At 31.9% G+C, this 23193-nt stretch overlaps 1 protein-coding gene across 1 annotated transcript in view; it reads right to left on the bottom strand.

Annotated features, from left to right (window-relative positions):
- Nucleotides 1-1396: 1396 nt before the first annotated feature.
- Nucleotides 1397-23193, bottom strand: part of LOC127730232 (dual specificity mitogen-activated protein kinase kinase 7-like) — a 28904-nt gene continuing 7107 nt past the window's right edge. Inside the window, exons 4-13 of the mRNA XM_052238524.1 lie at nt 22009-22122; nt 18935-19054; nt 16477-16584; nt 13567-13618; nt 11868-11995; nt 11238-11318; nt 10563-10705; nt 6583-6628; nt 5010-5113; nt 1397-3554 (exon numbers count right to left, since the gene is read on the bottom strand). Coding sequence (XP_052094484.1) covers nt 5015-5113; nt 6583-6628; nt 10563-10705; nt 11238-11318; nt 11868-11995; nt 13567-13618; nt 16477-16584; nt 18935-19054; nt 22009-22122 — 891 coding nt within the window. The 3' untranslated portion in view covers nt 1397-3554; nt 5010-5014. The remainder of the gene's footprint in view (nt 3555-5009; nt 5114-6582; nt 6629-10562; nt 10706-11237; nt 11319-11867; nt 11996-13566; nt 13619-16476; nt 16585-18934; nt 19055-22008; nt 22123-23193) is intronic.

Here is a 23193-nt window from a genome sequence, read left to right on the forward strand (position 1 = left end):
ATTCATAGGCCATTTTTTAATGCAAATATCATGCATCTTTCTAAAGGACATCAGGTCCAGATTTTCTTAGAATTTAAAAAGAAGAATTTTACACAATTGCCATATGAAGAGTTTCCAACAGTTGTAGATTACCTCTCTAGGCAAGTTCAACCTCGAATCTTTATATCGTTGAGATTATCTTACTTTTTTTCCAATGCTAAGTACCTATATGTATGCTTTACTAACAGTGTTAGGTTTTTCTTCTAAAAATCTCAGATTTCTGCTGTTTTTGTATATTTTGGAATGAAGTTTTATGCAGCTATAATTTTAAATCATCTGAATTCTTTTATAAAAGGGCCAAAATTAGGCTCATTCTTCGCATCAAACGATATAAAAAATAAATAGGGAATGTGTCCATGGGACACAGATGATGCCCCCGCTTGCATATCATGTAAAGTTATAAAGGGACAAAACTGAAGAACGTTAAAAGTGACGCTACCCAAATTTGTACTTGATCTGAGTTTAGTGGTAATAAGTTTTGTGTATAAGTTTTATAACATTTGGTTGAGGTAAACTTAAGTTAGAGAACAGAAACGAAAAATTCAGCAATTTTTCCATTGGTAAAGGGGCATAACTCTAGAACGGTTAAGGGACACAACCAAAATTCAAACTTGATCTGTGTTTTGTGGTAATAAGCATTGTGTATAAGTTTCATAACATTTGGTTGAGGCAAACTAAAGAAAGAAAACGGAAACAAAAAATTCAGCAATTTTTCCATTTGTAAAGGGGCATAACTATAGAACGGTTAAAGTGACGCTACCGAAATTCAAATTTGATCTGTATTTTGTGGTAATAAGCATTGTGTATAAGTTTCATAATATTTGGTTGAGGCAAACTAAAGTAAGAAAACGGAAACAAAAAATTCAGCAATTTTTCCATTTGTAAAGGGGCATAACTCTAGAACGGTTAAAGTGACGCTACCTAAATTCGAATTTGATCTGTGTTTTGTGGTAATAAGCATTTTGTGTAAGTTTCATAACATTTGGTTGAAGCAAACTAAAGTTAGAGAACGGAAACCAACTTTGGGACGTACGGACGGACAGACATACATACAGACGGACAAGGGTAAAACTTAATGCCCCCTCCGCTATGGCGGGGGCATAAAAATGAATCTTTTTTTATCTGAAAGAAAAATTCTAAATTTTCTTCTGATAGAATTTTGGTTTTAAATTGGAACTAATGTCCTTATTTATTAATGTGTAATACTGTGTAAAGATTGCACGATTTTTTTCAGGAAAAAACCTGTGTGAAACAAAGTCATGGAATATTGGCTTAACTTTTCTACCCATCTATACAGTCAGTGCCAAATGCGAAGTCTTCAATCAAGTTATGGCAATAAAATTAACAACAAAATGTAGACTGTTATTTTTTTTTATTCGTGAATGGTTTTCCCACAAAAAATATTAAGTTAATGAGAGTCATCTCAGAAAAATGAGAATAATACTGGAAGCACTTCTCTTTGATTAAAGATGATGATAAATCTGTAATCTCTGCGACAACTTTCAAACATAGCTCACATTAAAAAAGAATTTGCATGATTGAAACCAGTTTAAGAAGTAAATTACTAAAGGAAAAAGCTTTTACTATAATTCCCTCTTGGAATTTGGTTATGATACCAATATGCAGTACAGTAGTTCAAAAGCTTTGCTTACTTCAATGACATTTTCGTACATGGTTCCAGCAAGTTTTAAAGTTTAACTAACTGATTTCATATTAGATGAGAAATTTCATCAATTTCCAAGAGCAAAAGCAGCACCTAAATATTCCAAAGTTTGAACATCATTCTCAGAAACTATCATATTCCTAGTTACTGATATTGACCAATTATACAATGTCCAAATATTTCAAAGTATCAAGAGTAGGAATCTTGAATTCTTATGCATACATAAATGTACTTTTTTAACTTGAGCATCACAAATAAATCAAATAAATTACACAGCATTGGCTTTATCTGTCAATTCTCCCTCCCCCCTTTTTTTTGTATTCAAATGAGTAAAATATTTCGAAATATCACCTTATTCATGTGAAATTAAAGCATTTTGTTTTGAATGAAAAACTTAATCATAGATTGAAGAGTACACAGTACAATTTCTTATACAATAACCAAATGTTTCATAGAATTTTAAAGCAAATGCATTAGCTACATTTCTTGCAAATTTAGAATAGTCATATTCAATTATGCCATGTTGTGACATTAAACTCCAATAGAATCCACAGTATATTGAAATCAATATAACAAGTTTGTTGTTCCTACAGGACTTTTCTATGAATCTCTTTTTATATTCCATAAAAGTCGTAGGAAAGCTTTGTACCAAGTACACTGAAAATTCAAAGTGACATTCATTCATAATTTTTTCTTCTTTTGGTGTTATTTGCAATTTATGAAATGTGGTCACCTTGATCTTTGACCTAGATGACAATCAGATTAGATAGAGATAACCTGAAGCATTGATACCAAATTTGGAATCATGCAACAATATATTTATGATGCTATGTATTAAATGCATTAGATTTTCTCATGGTTCTCATATAATGTGTCAAGCACAAAATTATTCATATGTAACTGCAAATAATTATGTGCAGTTTAGTATAATGTTGTCAATACTTTTGTAATTTTATGAATTTCATAAGAATGTAATTTTTCAAACCCTAATTCAAGCTCAATTTTCCATTCAGGGTATTACTGAAAATATTTGAAACTTTTCTCAATAGAAAAATTATAAACAATTGGTCAAGCTCACTCTCAAATAATATACCAAGTTTAAGAACAAATACTACATCTGATTTCTTTTGTGTCAAAACAGATTTACTGGCATTTGATTGTACAGATGACATATGTAACTGTTTATTTTTTTCCATATATCACAACTTATTTAAACTTTGACCTTCATGCAAATTTCCTCTGATTCATCCAGTAGTTACACACAACACACAGTAAAATTATAAGCTCTCACATAGTCACTCAAATTGGATATCCAAACATTGCATGGGCGACAAGAAAAAATTGTTCACTTTAATATTTATCTTAAAGGAACTCAACTTGTGATACTGTCAACAAACTAATGTTTGATGTAGAAATAAATTAAACTATTTTGTTGTCATAACATATTGAAAATGTTTATAAGAAAGAAGGCAAAATTGTTTATATGAAATACCACTGTAGCTTTGTTCTTTTGTTATCTAATAACTTTTGCATTCTTAAAGAAAAGCACTTTCTGTGGTATCATAAATCCGTATGGATCCATTTATAGATCATTAATACAACATATTTGCTCATTTTTTTTCCAGACAGATGCTTGAGCCATTACACATTACGCAATTGAAAATCAAAAATAGAAGCTTGGGCAATCACATGGGTTCACAGTCGCATAGTTTATCTTGATAATCTTCTGAGCAGCATCACACATGCACACACGTAAACAAAACCGAACACCACTGGCTAGCTCCCGCTTGAACCAATGACCAGCATTGTATTAAATTGTTTATGATGAAAATACCAACTAAACTTCATATGCCTGAAAAATAAAACATTTTAAAATATTAACTTCTATGGATCTAAACTTCGCTTTTATTGGCCTCTTCAATAAAAGGATTTGTTCTGACCACACTATGATAGATACAACCACAACATTTGAATACAGGAATGATGATGATGAATGGCTGCTTAACTTCAAGCGGCAAATTAATATGCATATTCAGGATGAGAACATGTTAATATAATATGAATAGTAACCATGCTTTGTACTAGACAGACATGCTGAGCTGAATTTTTAACGTGCTAGTTCACAAGGTATCAGTCCACAGGAAGACATGTCACCCCACCCGGACACATTATTCTGTCTCTGAGCCGACCAGTCTTTGCTCTTACTCCTTAATGCTGTGTGCTTAGCGGAGAAGCAGCAAATACCAATTTTAAAGTCTTTGGTTTGACCTGGCCGGAGTTCGAACCCACGACCTCACGCACTCGAGGCCAGAAACGATGAACAAGTATATTATAAATGTGATGTGGACAAAGTTATGTTCTTGAAGTAATTTGATTTTATGTACTGTGGATACATTAATATTCATGTGATATCAATTTTTCGTGGATATAGGTGAACCATCAATTTTTAAAAATGTTAAATAAAGAACAAATTTTCTACAGATATATAGGCAAACATTGGCAAAACCGCAAACATCCACAAAAATACCACTTTTCCTGAATCCACGAAAAATGAGTACCCACGAAGCGCAATGAATCCACAGTTCCACATATAACTTGAATTTGCAGGCCTCTATCTGATATGGATTCTCAGAATGATACCGGGGTCGAATGAAAAATGCCATGTCATAATTTTAAATTACATGCTAAAGAACATTGTGCTTCCATTAAGAATTAGTCAACTTTAACTAGTTATTGATATGAAATATTATAACAACAAAGACAATAGACACACCTATACCATAAAATAAATGCATGATATTATCTAATGAAAATGGAAGAACCTTATAAGATGAGATATTATACCACATACCAATGAAAACACAAAAATTCCCTTCCCCCTTAAAAACAATACCATATATTACTAATTTTTCTAAAAATTAAATTAATTAATATAATGAAGAGACGACAGGTACTTGGTTGAAAAGTAGTTCAAAAACATGGTATTCTATACAACTGTGAGTTGAATTTATCAATTTTTGTCTGAAGATTTTAGTGAGTAATGCAATGTAATGTAAACTAATTTTGTTATTTTGAACTTGCATTTGGTAACTGCATTTTCTTTAGTTTGCGTCAACCAAATGTTATGAAACTTATACAAAATGCTTTATCTTCTATTTTGTAACTTGATTCTTATTTTTCCATGTAGTTTGCCCAAAAAGAATAACTGTGTGTGTTTTCTTGAATTGTTTCAATATTGTATTAACATATTTCAGATGGAGGCAGGGGTTTTGGGATAGATTTTACACCGGTGTATTAATATACATACCATTATCATGAAGGCTCAAATTTAGCCATTACTTTAGATACTTCTGAGAACCATGCTGCTACATCTACATCTTCTCTTTCATATTTCTTAATAAATACATGTTCCTGGAAATATACATTAAAGGTGTACCAACTAAATTTCATTAACCTCTAACATCTACACTAATTTCTTTCATTTAAGGAATGACTGTAATATTTTTTCTGTCTATGAAGAAATAACATAAAAAATATGGTGCACACTGAATAACCCACGTAGCGGGTTATTTAAAAGTGTGCACCACATTTTTATGTTATTTCGAATAGACAGAAAAAACAGTAAAGTCATTTCTTACAATTTAATTCTAAAAAGGAGTAAATCATGATAAAACGTTGATGACGTCGCGGCCACATGACAAAATTATGTCTATGAGCTGATAGACAAAACACTTTCAGCCAATCAGAAAACGTGTTACATCCAAAATTAAATTATTCTGTAATATGACTACTAATAATCCATATCTCTAAATTTTCTTCCTATCTGTTTTTCTCAAATAATTCGAAATTCACATACACTTAACTGGTTAAAGTGGTATATTTCATCAATGTTGGGGAAGAATATATTTAATGTAGAATACAAGTGGTACTAGCAAAAAAAAAAAAAAAAAAAAAAAAGAGTTAAATATAGGCTCCAGATTCTATAATTTAACTTATATCAGTGTCCATATTTTATCTGTCTAAGGGCAATAACTCCAAAATTATTTTTTTGGTTCTTATAAAAAAATTTTCATATATATCCTACAAAAAGTTTAGGCATGATATTGCAAACAATGTTATTATCCATATAATTTCCATTTTCAAGGGACATAACTCTAATAAAAATAGTTAATCAGGGCTGATTAACCAACACTTCCAAAACCTTGTTGATATTATAAATCTTCGATATAAATTTCATACAAAGGAATGTAGGTGCATAGAATGCAATGTTTAATATAAATTACATTTACAAAGGGACAGAGGAACATAATTCCAGTACTGACTTTAGAACCCGCCCAAAACATAACTAAAATAATCCTTACTTTTTTAATTTTGTAAAAACCTGACAAGAAATGTTGGTTTGAGAGTCTTAACAATGCAATTCCATAAAGTATTTACATTTCCAAGAATAACTTGAATAAATCCTGTAAAAATAATTGATGGGCACTGATTTTTAAACTCGTCCCAGAAATTACTGATATAAACCTTTGATATAAATTTCACAACAATCCAAAGAATTTGAGGCTTGAGGGCATTTACAATGAAATTTTCTATGTAACTTGTATTTCCAAGGGGCATAATTTCTTTAAAAATATGTGATCTTGTAAGGGATATTGCTGATATAAATCAATGATATAAATTTCATAAAAATCTAGCAGTCATTGTACACTGTATAGCTCTTAGAAGACAGGATGGACTGACAGACATATAGGGTTAAAAAATTATGACCTTTCCTTCAGAGCGAGGGTATAACATCCACTGGTTAGAAACAAACAAAAGGACATCAAACATTTGGCAGCTGTTGTGTGAAACTATTTTATAAATACTGATTAAATACTTACTAATAATTTCTTATACTTTGGTCTCTTTTTATAATCTTTCGTTAAACTGAAGAAATAAAAATAAACAAAGATATATTATAAGCACAATCTTGTCTCTTCACTAAAACATTTATGAGACTAAATAACATAGTACATGCCGACTCTCTCTGCATAGTGATATTTAAAATATGGTATTTTCATATAAACAATGGATCTTAAAAACCAAAGTATCATCAGCTCAACAAAAGCTTGCTTACATAATGTGATTTATGACTTTTGTTACAGCACAATGTGATATCTGACTGTTGTTATAGCACAATGTATTATATGACTTTGTGATATCTGACTGTTGTTGTGGAACACAATGTGATATCTGACTTGTTATAGTACAATGTATTATCTGACTATGTGGTATGACTGTTGTTGTGGCACACAATGTGATATCTGACTGTTGTTATAGCACACTGTATTATCTGACTTTGTGATATCTGACTGTTGTTGTGGCACACAATGTGATATCTGACTGTTGTTATCAATCTGATACCTGATTGCTGTTATGGCACAATGTAATATCTGACTGTTGTTATCAATCTGATATCTGACTTATCATGGCACAATGAAAGAAATTTGAGCTTGCTTTAAAGTTACTGTGAGTATTCGTAATACAGTATAATAATAATATTGTTCAATATTTTGTGTTATCTTTTTGAAATTTATTTTTAAAAGATTAAAGTGCTTTTCCTTTACTGATTTTAATTGTATGATCTTTTATGTACATATTGTGATTTTAATTTATGATCTTTTATGTACATATTGTTAACAGTTTACTGCTTGGGATTAAAAGGTGGATGGTTGAGAAAACTCACCAAGCTCTAACAAATGAACAAAACTCATGTGAAAACTCACTCTTACAAATTAACAAAACTCGTGTGAAAACTCACCAATCTCTAACAAATAAACACAAGAGTGGACACACAGAAATGTCTCGCCTGTCGTGTATTCCTAATTGAAGTTATGTTGAAAGTAAATGCTATCAGACATACATTATAAATTTTAAGCTGTAAATAATGAGATAATGTCGCTGCTGCTGATGCCTGTATGAACGCTAAAGCTGCTGCCAGGCCTGCTGAAGACAACTATCATAGTGTCTTCATACTTCTAATTGTATAAGTTATTATCCGCTATATGAAGATATGCTGGATAACTGTGGTTAAGAGTGAAATAACTTAGTGATGTACCATTGATATTGATTATTGTGATTAAAGATGGCAGTGGAGAATGAAAAAACTAACATTGACCTATGAACCATGTGAATAAGGTCAAGGTCATATGAACCCTGCCAGACAGACAGATACGCCTTACAATCATTCCATACACCAAATATAGTTGACCTATTGCTTATATTTTCTAAGAAACAAAGTTCAGCATTAAAACTTAATATTAACCAATGAGCCATGTAAAAGGGGTTAAGGTCATATGATACCTGACGGACAGACATAAACACCTTGTAAACATTCCATACACCAAATATAGTTGACCTATTGCTTATAGTTGAACAAAAATAGACCAAAACACCAAATTTTAACACTGAGCAATGAACCGTGAAAATCAGGTCAAGGTCAGATAAAACCTGTGAGACAGACATGTACATCCTAAAATATTTCCATACACCAAATATAGTTCACCTAATGCATATAGTATAAGAAAAAAGGACCAAAACTAAAAAACTTAACTTTGACCACTGAACCATGAAAATGAGGTCAAGGTCAGATGACACCTGCCAGTTGGACATGTACACCTTACAATCATTCCATAATCCAAATATAGTTGACTATTGCTGAAAGTATTAGAAAAATAAACCAAAAACAAAAACTAAACATTGAGCAATGAACCGTAAAAATGAGGTCAAGGTCAAATAAAACATGCCAGACTGACATGTACATCCTAAAATATTTTCATACACCAAATATAGTTGACTTATTGCATATAGTATAAGAAATAAAATGCTCCGCTGGGCGCAGCTTGATAAGACCGCAGAGGTGGAACCCTGAACAGTTGGGGCAAGAATGGACACAACATGCAAGCTTGATACAGCACTGAATTTGGATTGTGATTAAATATTTGACACAGCATAGGTTTCTGACACACAATGAATGTGGTTTAAGAAGTTAAAAAATTTAAATTTACCTATTCAAACCATATCATTATTATTTGCTTTTATATATAAATCAGAAATAACCAATTTAAAATGGAAAATTTTAAAGAAAAAAAGAGGAAAAAAAATCCCTCCCCCAAATTTTTTGAACCCCCTTATGATTCATCACCCCAAACACAATCCCAGCCTTCCCTTTGTGGTATGGTACCTTGCAGTACAATTTCAGAGAGATCCATACACTTGAACACAAGTTATTGTCTGGAAAATAGAAAAATGCTTGTTTTAAGGCCCCTTTTTGGCCCCAAATTCCTGAACTTTTAGGGCAATTACCCCAAACTCAATTCCAGCTTTCCCTTTGTGATATGGAACCTTGTAGTACAATTTCATAAAGATCCATACACTTACACACAAGTCATTGTCCTGAAACTAGAAAAAGGCTTGTTTTTTGCCCCTTTTTGGCCCCTTATTCCTAAAATTTTGAGGCAATTACCCCCAAAATCAATCCCAGCCTTTCCTTTGTGGAATGGTACCTTGCAGTTCAATTTCAGAGAGATCCATACACTTGAACACAAGTTATTGTCTGGAAACTAGAAAAATGCTTGTTTTTTGGCCCCTTCTTGGCCCCTTATTCCTAAACGTTTTGGGCAATTACCCCCAAACTCAATTTCAGCTTTCCCTTTGTGATATGGAACCTTGTTGTACAGTTTCAGAAAGATCCATACACTTACACACAAGTTATTGTCATGAAACTAGAAAAATGCTTGTTTTTTGCCCCTTTTTTGGCCCCTAATTCCTAAAATTTTGAGGCAATTACCCCCAAAAATCAATCCCAGCATTCCCTTTGTGATATGGAACCTTGTGGTACAATGTCAGAGAGATCCATACACTAACACACAAGTTATGTCTGGAAGTTACAAAAATGCTTATTTTTGGCCCCTTTTTGGCCCCTAATTCCTTAACTGTTGGTACCATAACCCCCAAAATCAATCCCAACCTTCCTTTTGTGGTATTGAACCTTATGGTAAAATTTCATAGAGATCCATTCACTTAAACTAAAGTTAGAATGCGAAGACCAATGTGTCTTCGGATGATGACGCCGGACGACGATGCCAACATCATACCCATATACGATTTTTTTGGGGTCCTATAAAAAGACCAAAACTCAAAAACTTAACTTTGACCACTGAACCATGAAAATGATGTCAAAGTCAGATGACACCTGCCAGTTGGACATGTACACCTTACAATCATTCCATACGCCAAATATAGTAGACCTATTGCATAAAGTATAAGAAAAACAGACCAAAACACAAAAACTTAACTATAACCACTGAACCATGAAAATGAGGTCAAGGGCAGATGACACCTGCCAGTTGGACATGTACACCTTACAATCCTTCCATACACCAAATATACTAGACCTATTGCTTATAGTATCTGAGATATGGACTTGACCACCAAAACTTAACCTTGTTCACTGATCCATGAAATGAGGTCGAGGTCAAGTGAAAACTGTCTGACGGGCATGAGGACCTTGATAGGTATGCACATACCAAATATAGTTATCCTATTACTCATAATAAGAGAGAAATTAACATTACAAAAATTCACAACTTTTTTTTCAAGTAGTCACTGAACCATGAAAATGAGGTCAAGGACAATGGACATGTGACAGACGGAAACTTCGTAACATAAGGCATCTATATACAAAGTATGAAGCATCCAGGTCTTCCACCTTCTAAAATATAAAGCTTTTAAGAAGTTAGCTAACGCCGCCGCCGCCGCTGGATCACTATCCCTATGTCGAGCTTTCTGCGACTCGACAAAAACTCATGTGAAAACTCACCAATCTCTAACAAATGAACAAAACTCATGTGAAAACTCTCGACCTGGTGGCAGCAGAGGTGGATCTTCTTGTAAAACCTTTGTTAATACTTCAAAATCGGTTTTACAATTTTTATATGGAAATTCACCAGTTGCTAACTCTACCTGTTTAAGAAAGAAAAATATATCAAAATGTGTGTTAACAATGAAATCTTAACAAATTTCTATCCTCTTCTACCAAGGAGAAATAATTATTTTAGATTTTCCAAAGTAGGTAAATTTGACAACGACTAGCTGAGAAACTTCCTAAATGTATTGAATTGAAACAATTTCTATCTTTAATCAAATGTATAACTATAAAAATTCCCCTTAGGGTCCCTTTATTGGATGGCTGCTGTTAATCAGAAGGAAGATATACAATTACTGTTTTCAAATATTTTAAAATAAAATCAAGATATCATTTTCAGATGGAAAACACTCACAAGATTCTTCTATAACTGATATCTACATCAAAAGAGATGTTGAACAGATTGAACGAAGTATTAATAAACAGCACATACATGGGCAATATATCTGACATAAAGGAAATGTCTTATATGTAACTTGAATCAAGTATCATTCCAATGAACAAGTCATAAATCATGTAAATAGGAAGATGGTCTCCAGCTACATCAAATAAAATTTAATATCAACTAACCAATGTTATTCCTAAACTCCAAACATCTGCTCTAATATCATAATCTGGTCTCTGTGGATCTGGTGGATCAATTCTCTCTGGCTGAAAAAAAAATATTTTCTTGAATTACCTTCTATATGTTCTTTATTTAATGTTAAAATTTAAAATTAAACAAAACTGTTTTTATTTATAGCCATCAAGTTAAATAACTTATTTTTTCTTTGAAAGAAAGTTAGGACAGTCTAATAAAAAATGTCTTTAATCATCTACTGTTTCCTTACATAAGTTACTTTTTTTTTTCTTTAATTTATTAATTCTGGTATCTACCCCTTTCTATATTCAAGTTATGATCACTAAGTCTAGATTTGGAAGATAAAATATCAATTTTCATTGCTTCCTTATTTATACATTTATACTAATCACTCTAAAAAAACAACAAGTTGATCTGTTAGGTATTGCTTTAAGTATTAAGAAAATAGGAACTTGATGAGCAATGTATTTAAAAACACATCATACTGTAAAGCTAGCTAACAAGAATTTTGATACCAAATTTCAGGGTGCTCTAATTCGCATTTCCTTAGAAAATTGTGTCAAAAATTTCATAAATGATAATTATGTGTAAGAATATCCAAAACTAAAATGACTACTCACTGCCATATATGCTGCACATCCTGCACTCCTGGTTTTGGCTTTTGAGTCGACAAGTCTTCCACTAATACCAAAATCACATAACTTAACTGTACCATTTTCATCTAACAAAATATTGGATGGTTTTACATCTGTAAAAGAAGATTAAAATTGAAACATTGAAATATTACATATATATATCTTCTTCCTTTTTCATTATAACTGCATCAAGGGAGATAATCAGTCTATCTAGGTTAGAATTATGTCAAACAATTAGATAGGAAATGATGTCCTAATTCATTGTCCTTTGTTACATTAATACAGATAATATATGTCTCAATTTTTGAGAGCTAAAATCCGTGGTAACCATATCAACCAATGACACATTTTCAATTCTTTAAAAATCCAGATAATGAACCCATCGTTTCAGGCATTCCAAAAGAACAGGGATAATATAAACATATAATATACATATATTATTTAGGTAAATAATAACTTTTTTAATTGCAAATCTGTTTCTGGTTACCTATCTTTATTATCTCCCTTTGACCATAAAAGTATCATTCTAGCTTGTATACTATTTCTGTGCAATAAATTTGATCCATAATATATGTATGTTGATGGCAGATATATGGTAGTTTCTGCTAAATTCATTTACATTTTAACAAAGATTTGTGACTGAGAGCTTAACATAACAATGATAAACACACTTGTCCTATTGTCAATACAGTATAGTTACCTTTTTGGTGGTTTTACATTGATATATACTGATATCTCCTTCCATTCATACTAACATACATTCATAAATTTTGAATATCATCGTACATGCTCTCAATTTTGTAATGCTAATTTTTTTTCAAATAAAAATGTGTTTTCCTATATCTAATTTTTCTGGCTTGTTTACATGGGTTTAAAATCCTCCATAGAATTTTAAGCATCATTTAATTCCAATGCTCCTTTAACAAGTTTAACCACCCCTCCCCTGAGTGTCTTATCTAAATAAGTCTAATGTATCTTAAAAGTGTAAATTCTAAGATTTTCACATATAAACTGATATATTGTTTGTTTTTTTGCTATATCACTGCAACCATTGTATTTTTTATGCTAGAGGTAACCAGAGTTCCCGAGGATAACCACTAAACATCAGCAGATAAGCTGGAAATCTTTGTCAATAAAGATTAGAGTCAAACCCTCATTGCCACAAGCAGGGTTCAAAGTCAAAACCTCAGTGATGACAGGCTAGTGATTACTGTAGATAAACTAATTAGACCACTCTGCCACCTAGGTCCCCTTAGCAATAAAAACAAGTATTGTTGATATGAATATATGTTTTCTTTCTTTGTATACAACAGTCCTCTGAATCACTGTTCTAAATGTCAATGACAACCTTAAATTGTCCTTAATTTGGGTCTCATTGGGGTCTAAGCGTGACACGAGATAGGCCGATTTTTTTGTAAGCATGACACATGAAAGTCAAATTCTTGTGTGTGAAAACGGGTTACCAAGTTGTGCGGGACACGTGAAATTACAAGCGTTATTATTACAATGATAAGCGGGATAGTGGAATCAGACAAAACGATAAGCGGGATCCAGGATCAGACCCCCCTTTATATGAAAGATATGTGTAGTACAACAGATGAGGGTCTTAATGGTCCCCAACTCTATTCTGTAACCCCCATCCAGACCCTCACAGACGTTCCCTGTGTATCAAAGTGTACATTACCTCTATGGATAACTCCATGCTCTTCCTTGAGATAATTAAGTGCTTTCACAATCTGTTAACAAAAAAAAAAAAAAAACATTGATTTGCATAATTCCAACTAATTCCATGACCAAAACTGAAAACTCATTTGATTCTAATATTTCAAAGGTATTTAAATTCAATTTCTAAACAGAAAGTACTCATTTTTTCTTGCTGAACACTGCCAAGAGCATTTTATATCAATAGCAGTTAAAGTGATTGATGAGTCATCATAAGGATTTAGTCAATTTTGAAACAGAAACATATTTAATGTTGAAAAACAGAAATTTAATTTGTATATGTTTATATATATAACACCAAATAAAATCAAATGATAATTGCAAGCCAAGTTTACAATTTCAATGGACAATTAAATTCAAATATGGAGAATGGTGACCTATAGTTGCTAACATCTATGTCATTTGGTCTCTGGTGGATAGTTGTCTCATTGGCAATCATAGCATCACTTCTATAGATGTTCTGATTTGACCAGACACCAATTATGAGGATGATGATATTGTGTATTGTAATTTAAAAGGAGGGAAATTGAATTTCTGAAATGGTCTATTAAGAATAAAATATGATGGCAAAACTAATTTGAAAATTTCTCAAGATTTGTTCAATAAAAAATTGACTTTATAGTTTACCTGTACCAAGGAAATGGACAAAAGTGTGTACTACTGTGGATTCATTTATTTTCATGGGTATCAATTTTCGTGGATTGAGGAAAACTTGTATTTTCGTGGATATTTGATTTCGTGGTTTTGCCAATCTCTGCATACAAAGCCTATAGAAAATTTGTAATTCGTTGAACATTTGAAATCGTGGTTTACCTGTAACCGCGAAACCCACGAAAATTGGTATCCAACGAATAATAATGAATCCACAGTATTATAAATCCTCATATCTTTTACTTCTTAAATCCATTTTCCCCATGACATTACTGTTCCATGTCACCTGAATCTACATTTTATGTAGACTACCACAAATATTTTCAAAACAATATTTTGTCCTACTTCTTATTGTAATATTATTTATTTACAAAGATTTTGTGTGTCCAAACTTTTCTTTATTGTTATCTTCATCTTAGGTTGGTGGGTTTTTCTGCTTTTAAATAGTGGAATGTTTATGGTGGCACGGTAGTATTTCCTTGTCCATAGGGGTAATGATAGCCTTTTTAGAAATTTTACCATTTTCTAACACTGCCCAAAATTCTACATACACAGTTAACTGAAGTACTTTCATTATAAAATTCAAAAATTAATTTGAATATGTATGATGACCGTTTGTTTTTTTTTGCTATCTTTATAAACCTAAGGCCACAAGTGCATTTAGGTCTTTTATCATGCAGTGAATACACAATTTAAAATAAATGTGGATAGTGTCCACATGTGGACACAGATGATGCCCCCACTTGCATATCATATAGTTATAAAGGGACATAACTGAAGAATGGTAAAAGTGACACTATCCAAATTTGAACTTGATCTGAGTTTTGTGGTAATAAGCATTGTGTGTAAGTCTCACAACATTTGGTTGAGGCTAACTTAAGTAGAGAACAGAAACTACAATTTCAGCAATTTTTCTATTTGTAAACACTCATAACTCTAGAACATTTGTGTATAAGTTTTATAACATTTAATTGAGACTAACCAAAGTTAGAGAACGGAAACGAAAAATTCAGCAATTTCTATGTTTATAAAGGGACATAACTCAAGAATGGTAAATGTGTCACCACCAAATTTCGTACTTACTCTGTTTTATGTAGTAATAAGCATTGTGTATAAGTTTCATAACATTTGGTTGAGGCAAACTAGTTAGAAAATGGAAACAAAAAATTTGTACTTGATCTTAGTTTTGTGGTAATGAATATTGTGTATAGGTTTCATAATGCTTGGTTGGGGCAAACTTAAGTTACAGAATGGAAACTAAAATTTTGCAATCTTTCTATTTATAAAGGGGCATAACTCAATAATGGTTGAAGTGACACTACCCAAATTCAACTTGATCTGTGTTTTATCAGTCAAAATTAAACATTGCATTGTTTAAAGCATTGATTGTCGTTGATTCAACTATAATCATGGACAAAGGAAGATAACTCCAATTTTAAAAATTACTTGATATTTAGAAGAAAATAAAAATTTAGCAATTTTTCCATTTATAAAGAGGCACAACTCTAGAACGGTTAAAGCAAACTTGATCTGTGTTTTGTGGTAATAAGCATTGTGTATAAGTTTCATAACATTTGGTTGAGGCAAACTTAAGTTAGAGAACGGAAACTAAATAAAAACTTTGCAATTTTTCCATTTATAAAGGGGCATTACTCTAGAACGGTTAAAGTGATGCCACCAAAATTCAAACTTGATCTGTGTTTTGTGGTAATAATCATTGTGTATAAGTGTCATAACATTTGGTTGCGGCAAACTTGTTAGAGAATGGACACTAAAAATTTTGCAATTTTTCCATTTATAAAGGGCATAACTCTAGAACGGTTAAAGTGACACTACCAAAATTTAAACTTGATATGTGTTTTGAGGTAATAAGCATTGTGTATAAGTTTCATAACATTTGTTTGAGGCAAACTCAAGTTACAGAAGGGAAACCAATTTCGGGACGTACAGACGGACAAGGGTAAAACTTAATGCCCACACCGCTACGGCGGGGGCATAAAAATTCTCAAAAATTAATTTTCACCCGTATGTAAAATTATTTAATATTTTTCTACACCTTATTCATCCCTCAGTTTGGGAAAGTATGTTCAGTAGATACTGTATTTTTTGTCCAATCACACTGTTCAGATACATTGACTTAAGTAGGATACACAAAAGAACAACCTAAATTCCGAAATGTAAATACTACCATGCCACCTTATAACACTATATTCATACTTACTGCAACTGCCATTTTGCCCAGAATCCTCTCTGGTATTGGTGTTTTTGTCCTTTTTAACAATTTATCTAAACACGTTGACATTAACTCCATGCAGATCCATACTTCACTCTGTAAGGTACAAACATTTGCTAAATCATCAATACAAATGTTCAAGATGAAGATCGGCAATGGAACTGTATCCTCTCTCTTCTTGTCAGAAGTACATTTACAAATGCAAAGTTCTAGTTATTTCTGACTACTGATCAAAAACACACAAAACTTTAGAACTCAACCAATGTCAGATTAAAATTAATTCTACTTAGTTACACCCACTGTCATAGATTAGGGGGAAGTTTTAGGGCTTACAAACATGTTTAACCGCACCACATTCTATATGTGCCTGTCCAAAGTCAGGACCCTGTAATACAGTGGTTGTCATTGGTTTATGTCTGTCATATTTGTTTTTTGTAAATTGTTTTATAATAAATTAGGCTGGCAGTTTTCTTGATTGAATTGTTTCACATTTTTTATGTCGTGTCCTTTTATAGCCGACTATACGGTATGAGTTTTTCTCACTGTTGAAGGCTGTATGGTGGCCTATAATTGATTACTACCACTTCATTTTAGATCTGGTGGATAGTTGTCTCATTTGCAATCATAACACATCTCCTCAGTAACAAGTAAATCATTTGAAGAAGAACAGTTCTGTTGACCTGTGTCATCTGTTGACCTGTGTCATCTGTTGACCTGTGTCATCTGTTGACCTGTGTCATCATGCTTCCCTTAAGGATGATATATTATCTTTTAAATTTATACCAAGTCAAATTCTTTAAAATTGCTATATGCCGCTTCGCCCGTCTTTAAAGGTAAAAACAAAGACCTGTCAGCATAAAGATAGAATAATTTATGTAGATAGAATGATATTTTCCATACAGACTGTTATTATGCACTAGCACAATAAAACCCAGTCTCAGAAAGTCATTATAGTACAAAGTAAAGTGTATTTGCTTGACACTAACTTCGATAAATATCCAAATTAACTTAATTTTTGTAGTCATTTGGATAACTTCTCATCAGTTTGGGCTATCTCTGTATCTTCAACTATACATTCCTTTACAGTAATAAATTCACAATGAAATATATATGTATTGCATATTTGGTTGCAAAAGGAGTATGCCCGGTAAGACCCCTTTTTGGCCCCAAAATATAGTATTTCAAATAAACTGCTTCGCTCAGCGCAGCTGGATACGCCCACAGAGGTCCAACCCTGAACAGTTGGGGCAAAAATGGACACAATATTCAAGCTTGATACAGGTCTGAATTTGGATTGTAATTAAATATTTGATATATTATAGGTTTCTGAATAAATGTAGACAAAGAACTTGAAATTGGTTATATGAAAGATTTCTTGCTGTTGTGCAATACACTGTGCTGTTGCACAAAACTTAGTAAATCTGTTGTCAGACTATAAACAAATAAAATCTTATAACTCTGAAATGTAAAATCGAAAATTTATAAAAATCAAAAGGGAGCTTACAAAAATAGATATAAACAATTTACCAAAGTCTCATAAAAAATGCTGAAAGCTGAAAGCATTTTTGAGTTATTGTCCGAAAACTGGAAAATCCCCCTTTATGTAATGAATAAAACCCCATAAATATATATTCTGAAATTTATAAAAAAAACAAAAGGGAGCTCATGTCGATAGAAATAAACAATTCACCAAAGTTTCTTGCAAATTGGTGAAATTGTTTTTGAGTTATTCTCTGAAAACTGGAAAATACTGTTACATAAATATGGGCTGTTTTTGACAATACAATGCACATGCATCAGGTATTAGCATCATTAATTCATGCAAAATTACTGAAAATCTTCACAATTTCAGCATTTGTGCTTATTTTTAGGTGGCTTTTGTCTAAAAAATCTTTTATCAGATGTATTTCAAATTTTAGGCCAAAATAAGCCCTTACCGGACCTTCTCCTTAAAAGTAACTGGCACCCTTTTTCTTAAAAAAGACTAGCAGATAAATAGGAAAATGATCTTACATATCTGTATTTGCATACAGGTAAGCTATGCAGAGTATATACAATGATTATACTACGACAAATTAAGTTATGGATGGATGGCTGTTTAACGTCCAGTGGCAAATTAAATGCAATTTCAGGACGATAACATGTTAGTGTGATGTGAATATGAACCCTGCTTTGTACTAGACCAAGAAGCTGAACCAGATTTTTATTTGCTTGTTCCAAAGGAAACAGTCTGCAAGAAGACATGTCACCCTACCCCAACATATTCGGACAGGAGCAGACCAGTCTTTGCTCTTACTCCCTAATGCCACATGCTTAGCAGAGAAGTCGAAAATACCAATTTTACAATCTGGTTTGACCAGTGGGGTTTCAAAACCCACCACCTCCCGCACTTGAGCAAACACACCGTCACGAGACCACCGAGGCAGTTCCAAAAAGTAATACTTACAGCTGTTATAAAACATCCTATACATTGTACTATATAGGGATAATCTGTACATTTTAATACTACTTCTAAATCCATAATTATTCTTTTATTTTCTTCTTTATTACCAGATCTACGCATTTGCTGAAAATTGTAAGACACAGTATGTAAATATTCATTATTTTGTGTAACATTATACGTATATTTTACAAACACAAACACAGAACTGTTACAATAAATAGTGTGTGATGTTTACAATGACTTTAAGGATTTTTATCTATTAAAAAAAAAAAAGTTTATATCAAATTCTTATTTGATGCTCTTTATTTCTTTTGTAAACAAATTCTTGTTTTAATTTCAATAAAACATGGGGTGCACATGTGTGATGTCACAACTAAAATTGCAATATCAGCTGTATTCTTAATGCTGCCAAACATCAAAATGTACATTTTTGTCAGTGTTCTCCCCATGATTTTTGGATAGCACCAGGGTAACGCGTGTGGACAGCTCGGTGAAATGATTCATACAATCAATTGTGTCGCATTGCGTCGCTTAGCTATATTTCTAGTTACTGCAGTATGTAGATATAGGAAGATGTGGTATGAGTGCCAATGAGACAACTCTCCATCAAGTCTCTTGTTTTGTTTTAACACTGTGGTATTGTGTTATGTAGACATTGAGTCAGAAAATTATTTGTAAAAAAAAAAAGTAAATCATTAAGTAAATATTCATCTAAATTCAAAGTAATCAAATCTTTTATAAAATCCATGATCAATAAAAATAAAATATCATTCAAAGGAGACCAAAAATGTCCAATTTAAAAAAAACTTTATAGTTTCAAGAAAGAAAGTTGTTGTATTAGAAAGGATTCTTGTCATAAGGAGATATAAAATAACAAGAACAAATATTGATTTATTGTTTGAACCAGTTTCTATCTTAACATTTAAAAAAAAAAAGAAATTTTTCATAAATTTAAAAACATTTTGCCATAAATTTCATGTAAATATTAACCTTTCTTGTCTTTGGTGATAATCAAACCTTGATACAGACTTAATACTGCACTGAAATCTAAATCTTTATTTGTCATGATCCATTTAAAAAGAATTCCTAAATCTATAAATTTATCTTAGGTCTATAAGTAACCATATTCAATGTCAACAACAAAGTCTCCCTATTTTTCCCGCCTAAATGACAGGAAGTAGATATAAATAGATTTAACATATGCTTATGGGTAAAATTTGCAAAATTACTTCTGTTATTCATTAATTGTGGATATAGATATCCAGTTTGAAGGTACAGTCATGCATTTTATTTATTAAATAGAATAGATTTCAATTAATTGCAAATAAACTTTAATATTCTACGTGAACTAACTGGGTCATGTGATATGTACAGATGTCCGTCCCCTTCACAGATACTCTAGGTTGAAACCCGATATCATGCACTAACTATGTCATAATTAAAGAAATTTTTGGTTGGCCATGGTTTAATCAGACATATTATACTATACTAATGAGCCAACTTTATTATGTACAAAAAATGTACAGGCGTGTGTGCAACTATCGGGTTCACACTGTTTGTGTACAAAGTATTTGCAGACTTGTCACAGGTCAGCGCTTGGGTTGTGATTGAAGCCATAAAATAGTTATCAGTGATCATAAAGTTATGAACTCCTAATGAAAACACAAAAGAATAATGTAACAAGTGTTAATTACATCGATTAAATTCAATCAACAAGGTTAACCTCATAAGGTAAATCGATCATATGGTGTCAACAATCTGGGTAAACTGGTTTGAACTGGTCAAATTTCACCCGGAATTTTATACCGCACGGAAGAGATTGAACAAATCACTTAAAACTTGACCGATTTACGATTTTTTTACTGAAAATTTTAGCACCACGGTAAAAAATTACACATCATGGTAAGACCGATACCACCATGGTCAAAAATTATACATCACGGGCCGGTGGTCCTTTAAGGACCTGGGGATAACACTGTTTTGTTTGAACTGTTTGTTGATAGGAAATCAAATAAAATAATTATGTAAGTAAATATACATGTACCTGTACACCTGTCAATCATGAAACAGTTGATTTTCTATAACCTTTTTACTTTATCAAATTAAAAGGCTGCGTTTCAAAAGTGTCTTATAGGTCTGCTTTGAATTACAAAAGTTTAGAATTTTCCTATTAGAATTGAAATAATTTGTTCATGTCATACGTACTCAATGTTCATTTTAAATAACATTAGTAGGCATATTATTTATCAACAATTTACACTTTACTATCGCCTGGTATAAAGATATTGACAAATATAGTTCCTACCCATGTCAATTTCAGCATAGCGCATGACATTTCTTAAACAAAACAGTTCGTATGTAAGTAAAAGATCATATAATCACTTCCAAACTGTGAACAATTTCATACTTGAGAAACATTAGAATAATTTGTGAATCGAACTTGAACAAATATTTACAGGCAGCAGACAAAACATGAAAATCTGACAATTATCATTTACTTATGAAGTTATGAGCATTATCATCATTGTTTTAAATGAATGTTTATAAATTGATGTCTGTGCGCAAAATTATTCTTTATTCTTTTATTACAGGATTCTTTATTAATCAAAATGTGAAATTATCCTTGAGTTATATTGCTGAGCATAGAATTTGGTTTAAAATTCTTTAACAGTGAACACAGAAAGGCATATTAGCTTACATAACTCTGAAGGTGTAGTTGTATAAGTATGCATGTTAAAATGCAGTCACATTGAAGTGGTTCACTACACAAGGTATCAATATGTCATAATTCAGCTAATCTTACTCTGAAGTGTTGGATAAGAAATAAGTATGCATGTTTAAATGCAGTCACACTGAAGTGGTTAACTACACGAGGTATCAATATGTAATAATTCAGAGTGTTGGATAAGAAATCAGTATGCATGTTTAAATGCAGTCACACTGTAGTAGTTCACTACACAAGGTATCAATATGTCATAATTCAGAGTGTTGGATAAGAAATCAGTATGCATGTTTAAATGCTGTCCCACTGAAGTGGTTCACTACACGAGGTATCAATATGTCATAATTCTACATACCTTAACAGCCATTAAATGACCAGTAGATTTGTGTTCCATTTTAACAACTTGGCCACATGTACCATGACCCAGATCTCCACGTGCTTCCAGCTCAGCAATGTCAGCTTGATATTTCTAACAAAAAATGAATAAAACTTTGGTAATATAAATACATCAAACTCTGGCAACATTAATTCGGCTCACATTAAATTTCCTGAAAGCTTGTGAACCTGTTGGTTACACGAAAGCATGTCCTTATTTTCCTGTTTTTCAGCATATTCCTACAAAATCAATATACATGAAAAAACAAATCCTATTTGTGTCATGCAGATATATTCAACTCCTCTTTCCACTAATAAACAATGGCAAAAATCTTTAATTTTCTGCCCTTTTGTCAATCAATAGCAAGAAAATAACAAACTGTAAAAAAAGTGTCAAACTAAGGCATATATCATTTAAAATTTTATTAAAGAAACACATTGAACACCAAATTATGTGGACTTTTTCAACAATTTTAACGGTCAAGATTGTTTTCTAAATATATTTTATTAACCATCATTCAAAAAAAATTTGTAAGGGTTCCGTGGAACCCAGTGTCTCGCCTACTTTTGCTGTTAGTCACAGACTCAACAAAAATGGGGAAAAAATTATTAAAAATTTTCCTCTAGATACTATATTTTGATTGTAAGAAGCTTCTATTCAAGTTTGGTAAACATCTAGGATGGTTTATAAATCTAATAAATGTTTTAAAAACTTTAACTGCAGACTGTATGCATGTAATGTTAACTGGAAGAAAAACTAAGTCCATTTATAAGTAATATACGGAAAAACAGGAAATAAATTTTTACAAAATTTCCTTCTAGATACTAGCTTTTGATCATAAACAAGCTTCTGTCTAAGTTTGGTACAAATCCAGGATAGTTTAAGAAAGTAATTAAAATTTTAAAAACTTTAACCACAGAGTGAATGTAATGTTAACTGGCAGAAAAACTAAGTCCATTTATAAGTAAAATACGGATAAACAGGGTTTTGTTTTTACAAAATATACTTCTGGATACTATCTTATGATCATCAACAAGCCTCTGTCCAAGTTTGGTAGAAATCCAGGATAGTTTAAGAAAGTTATTAAATTTCAAAAACTATAACCACAGAGTGAATATTTGTGGACAAAAGTCACAGGCTCGACAAAAATGAGAATCAAAATAT

This window comes from Mytilus californianus, unplaced genomic scaffold, assembly GCF_021869535.1.
Source record: "Mytilus californianus isolate M0D057914Y unplaced genomic scaffold, xbMytCali1.0.p SCAF_2, whole genome shotgun sequence".
Lineage (NCBI taxonomy): Eukaryota > Metazoa > Mollusca > Bivalvia > Mytilida > Mytilidae > Mytilus > Mytilus californianus.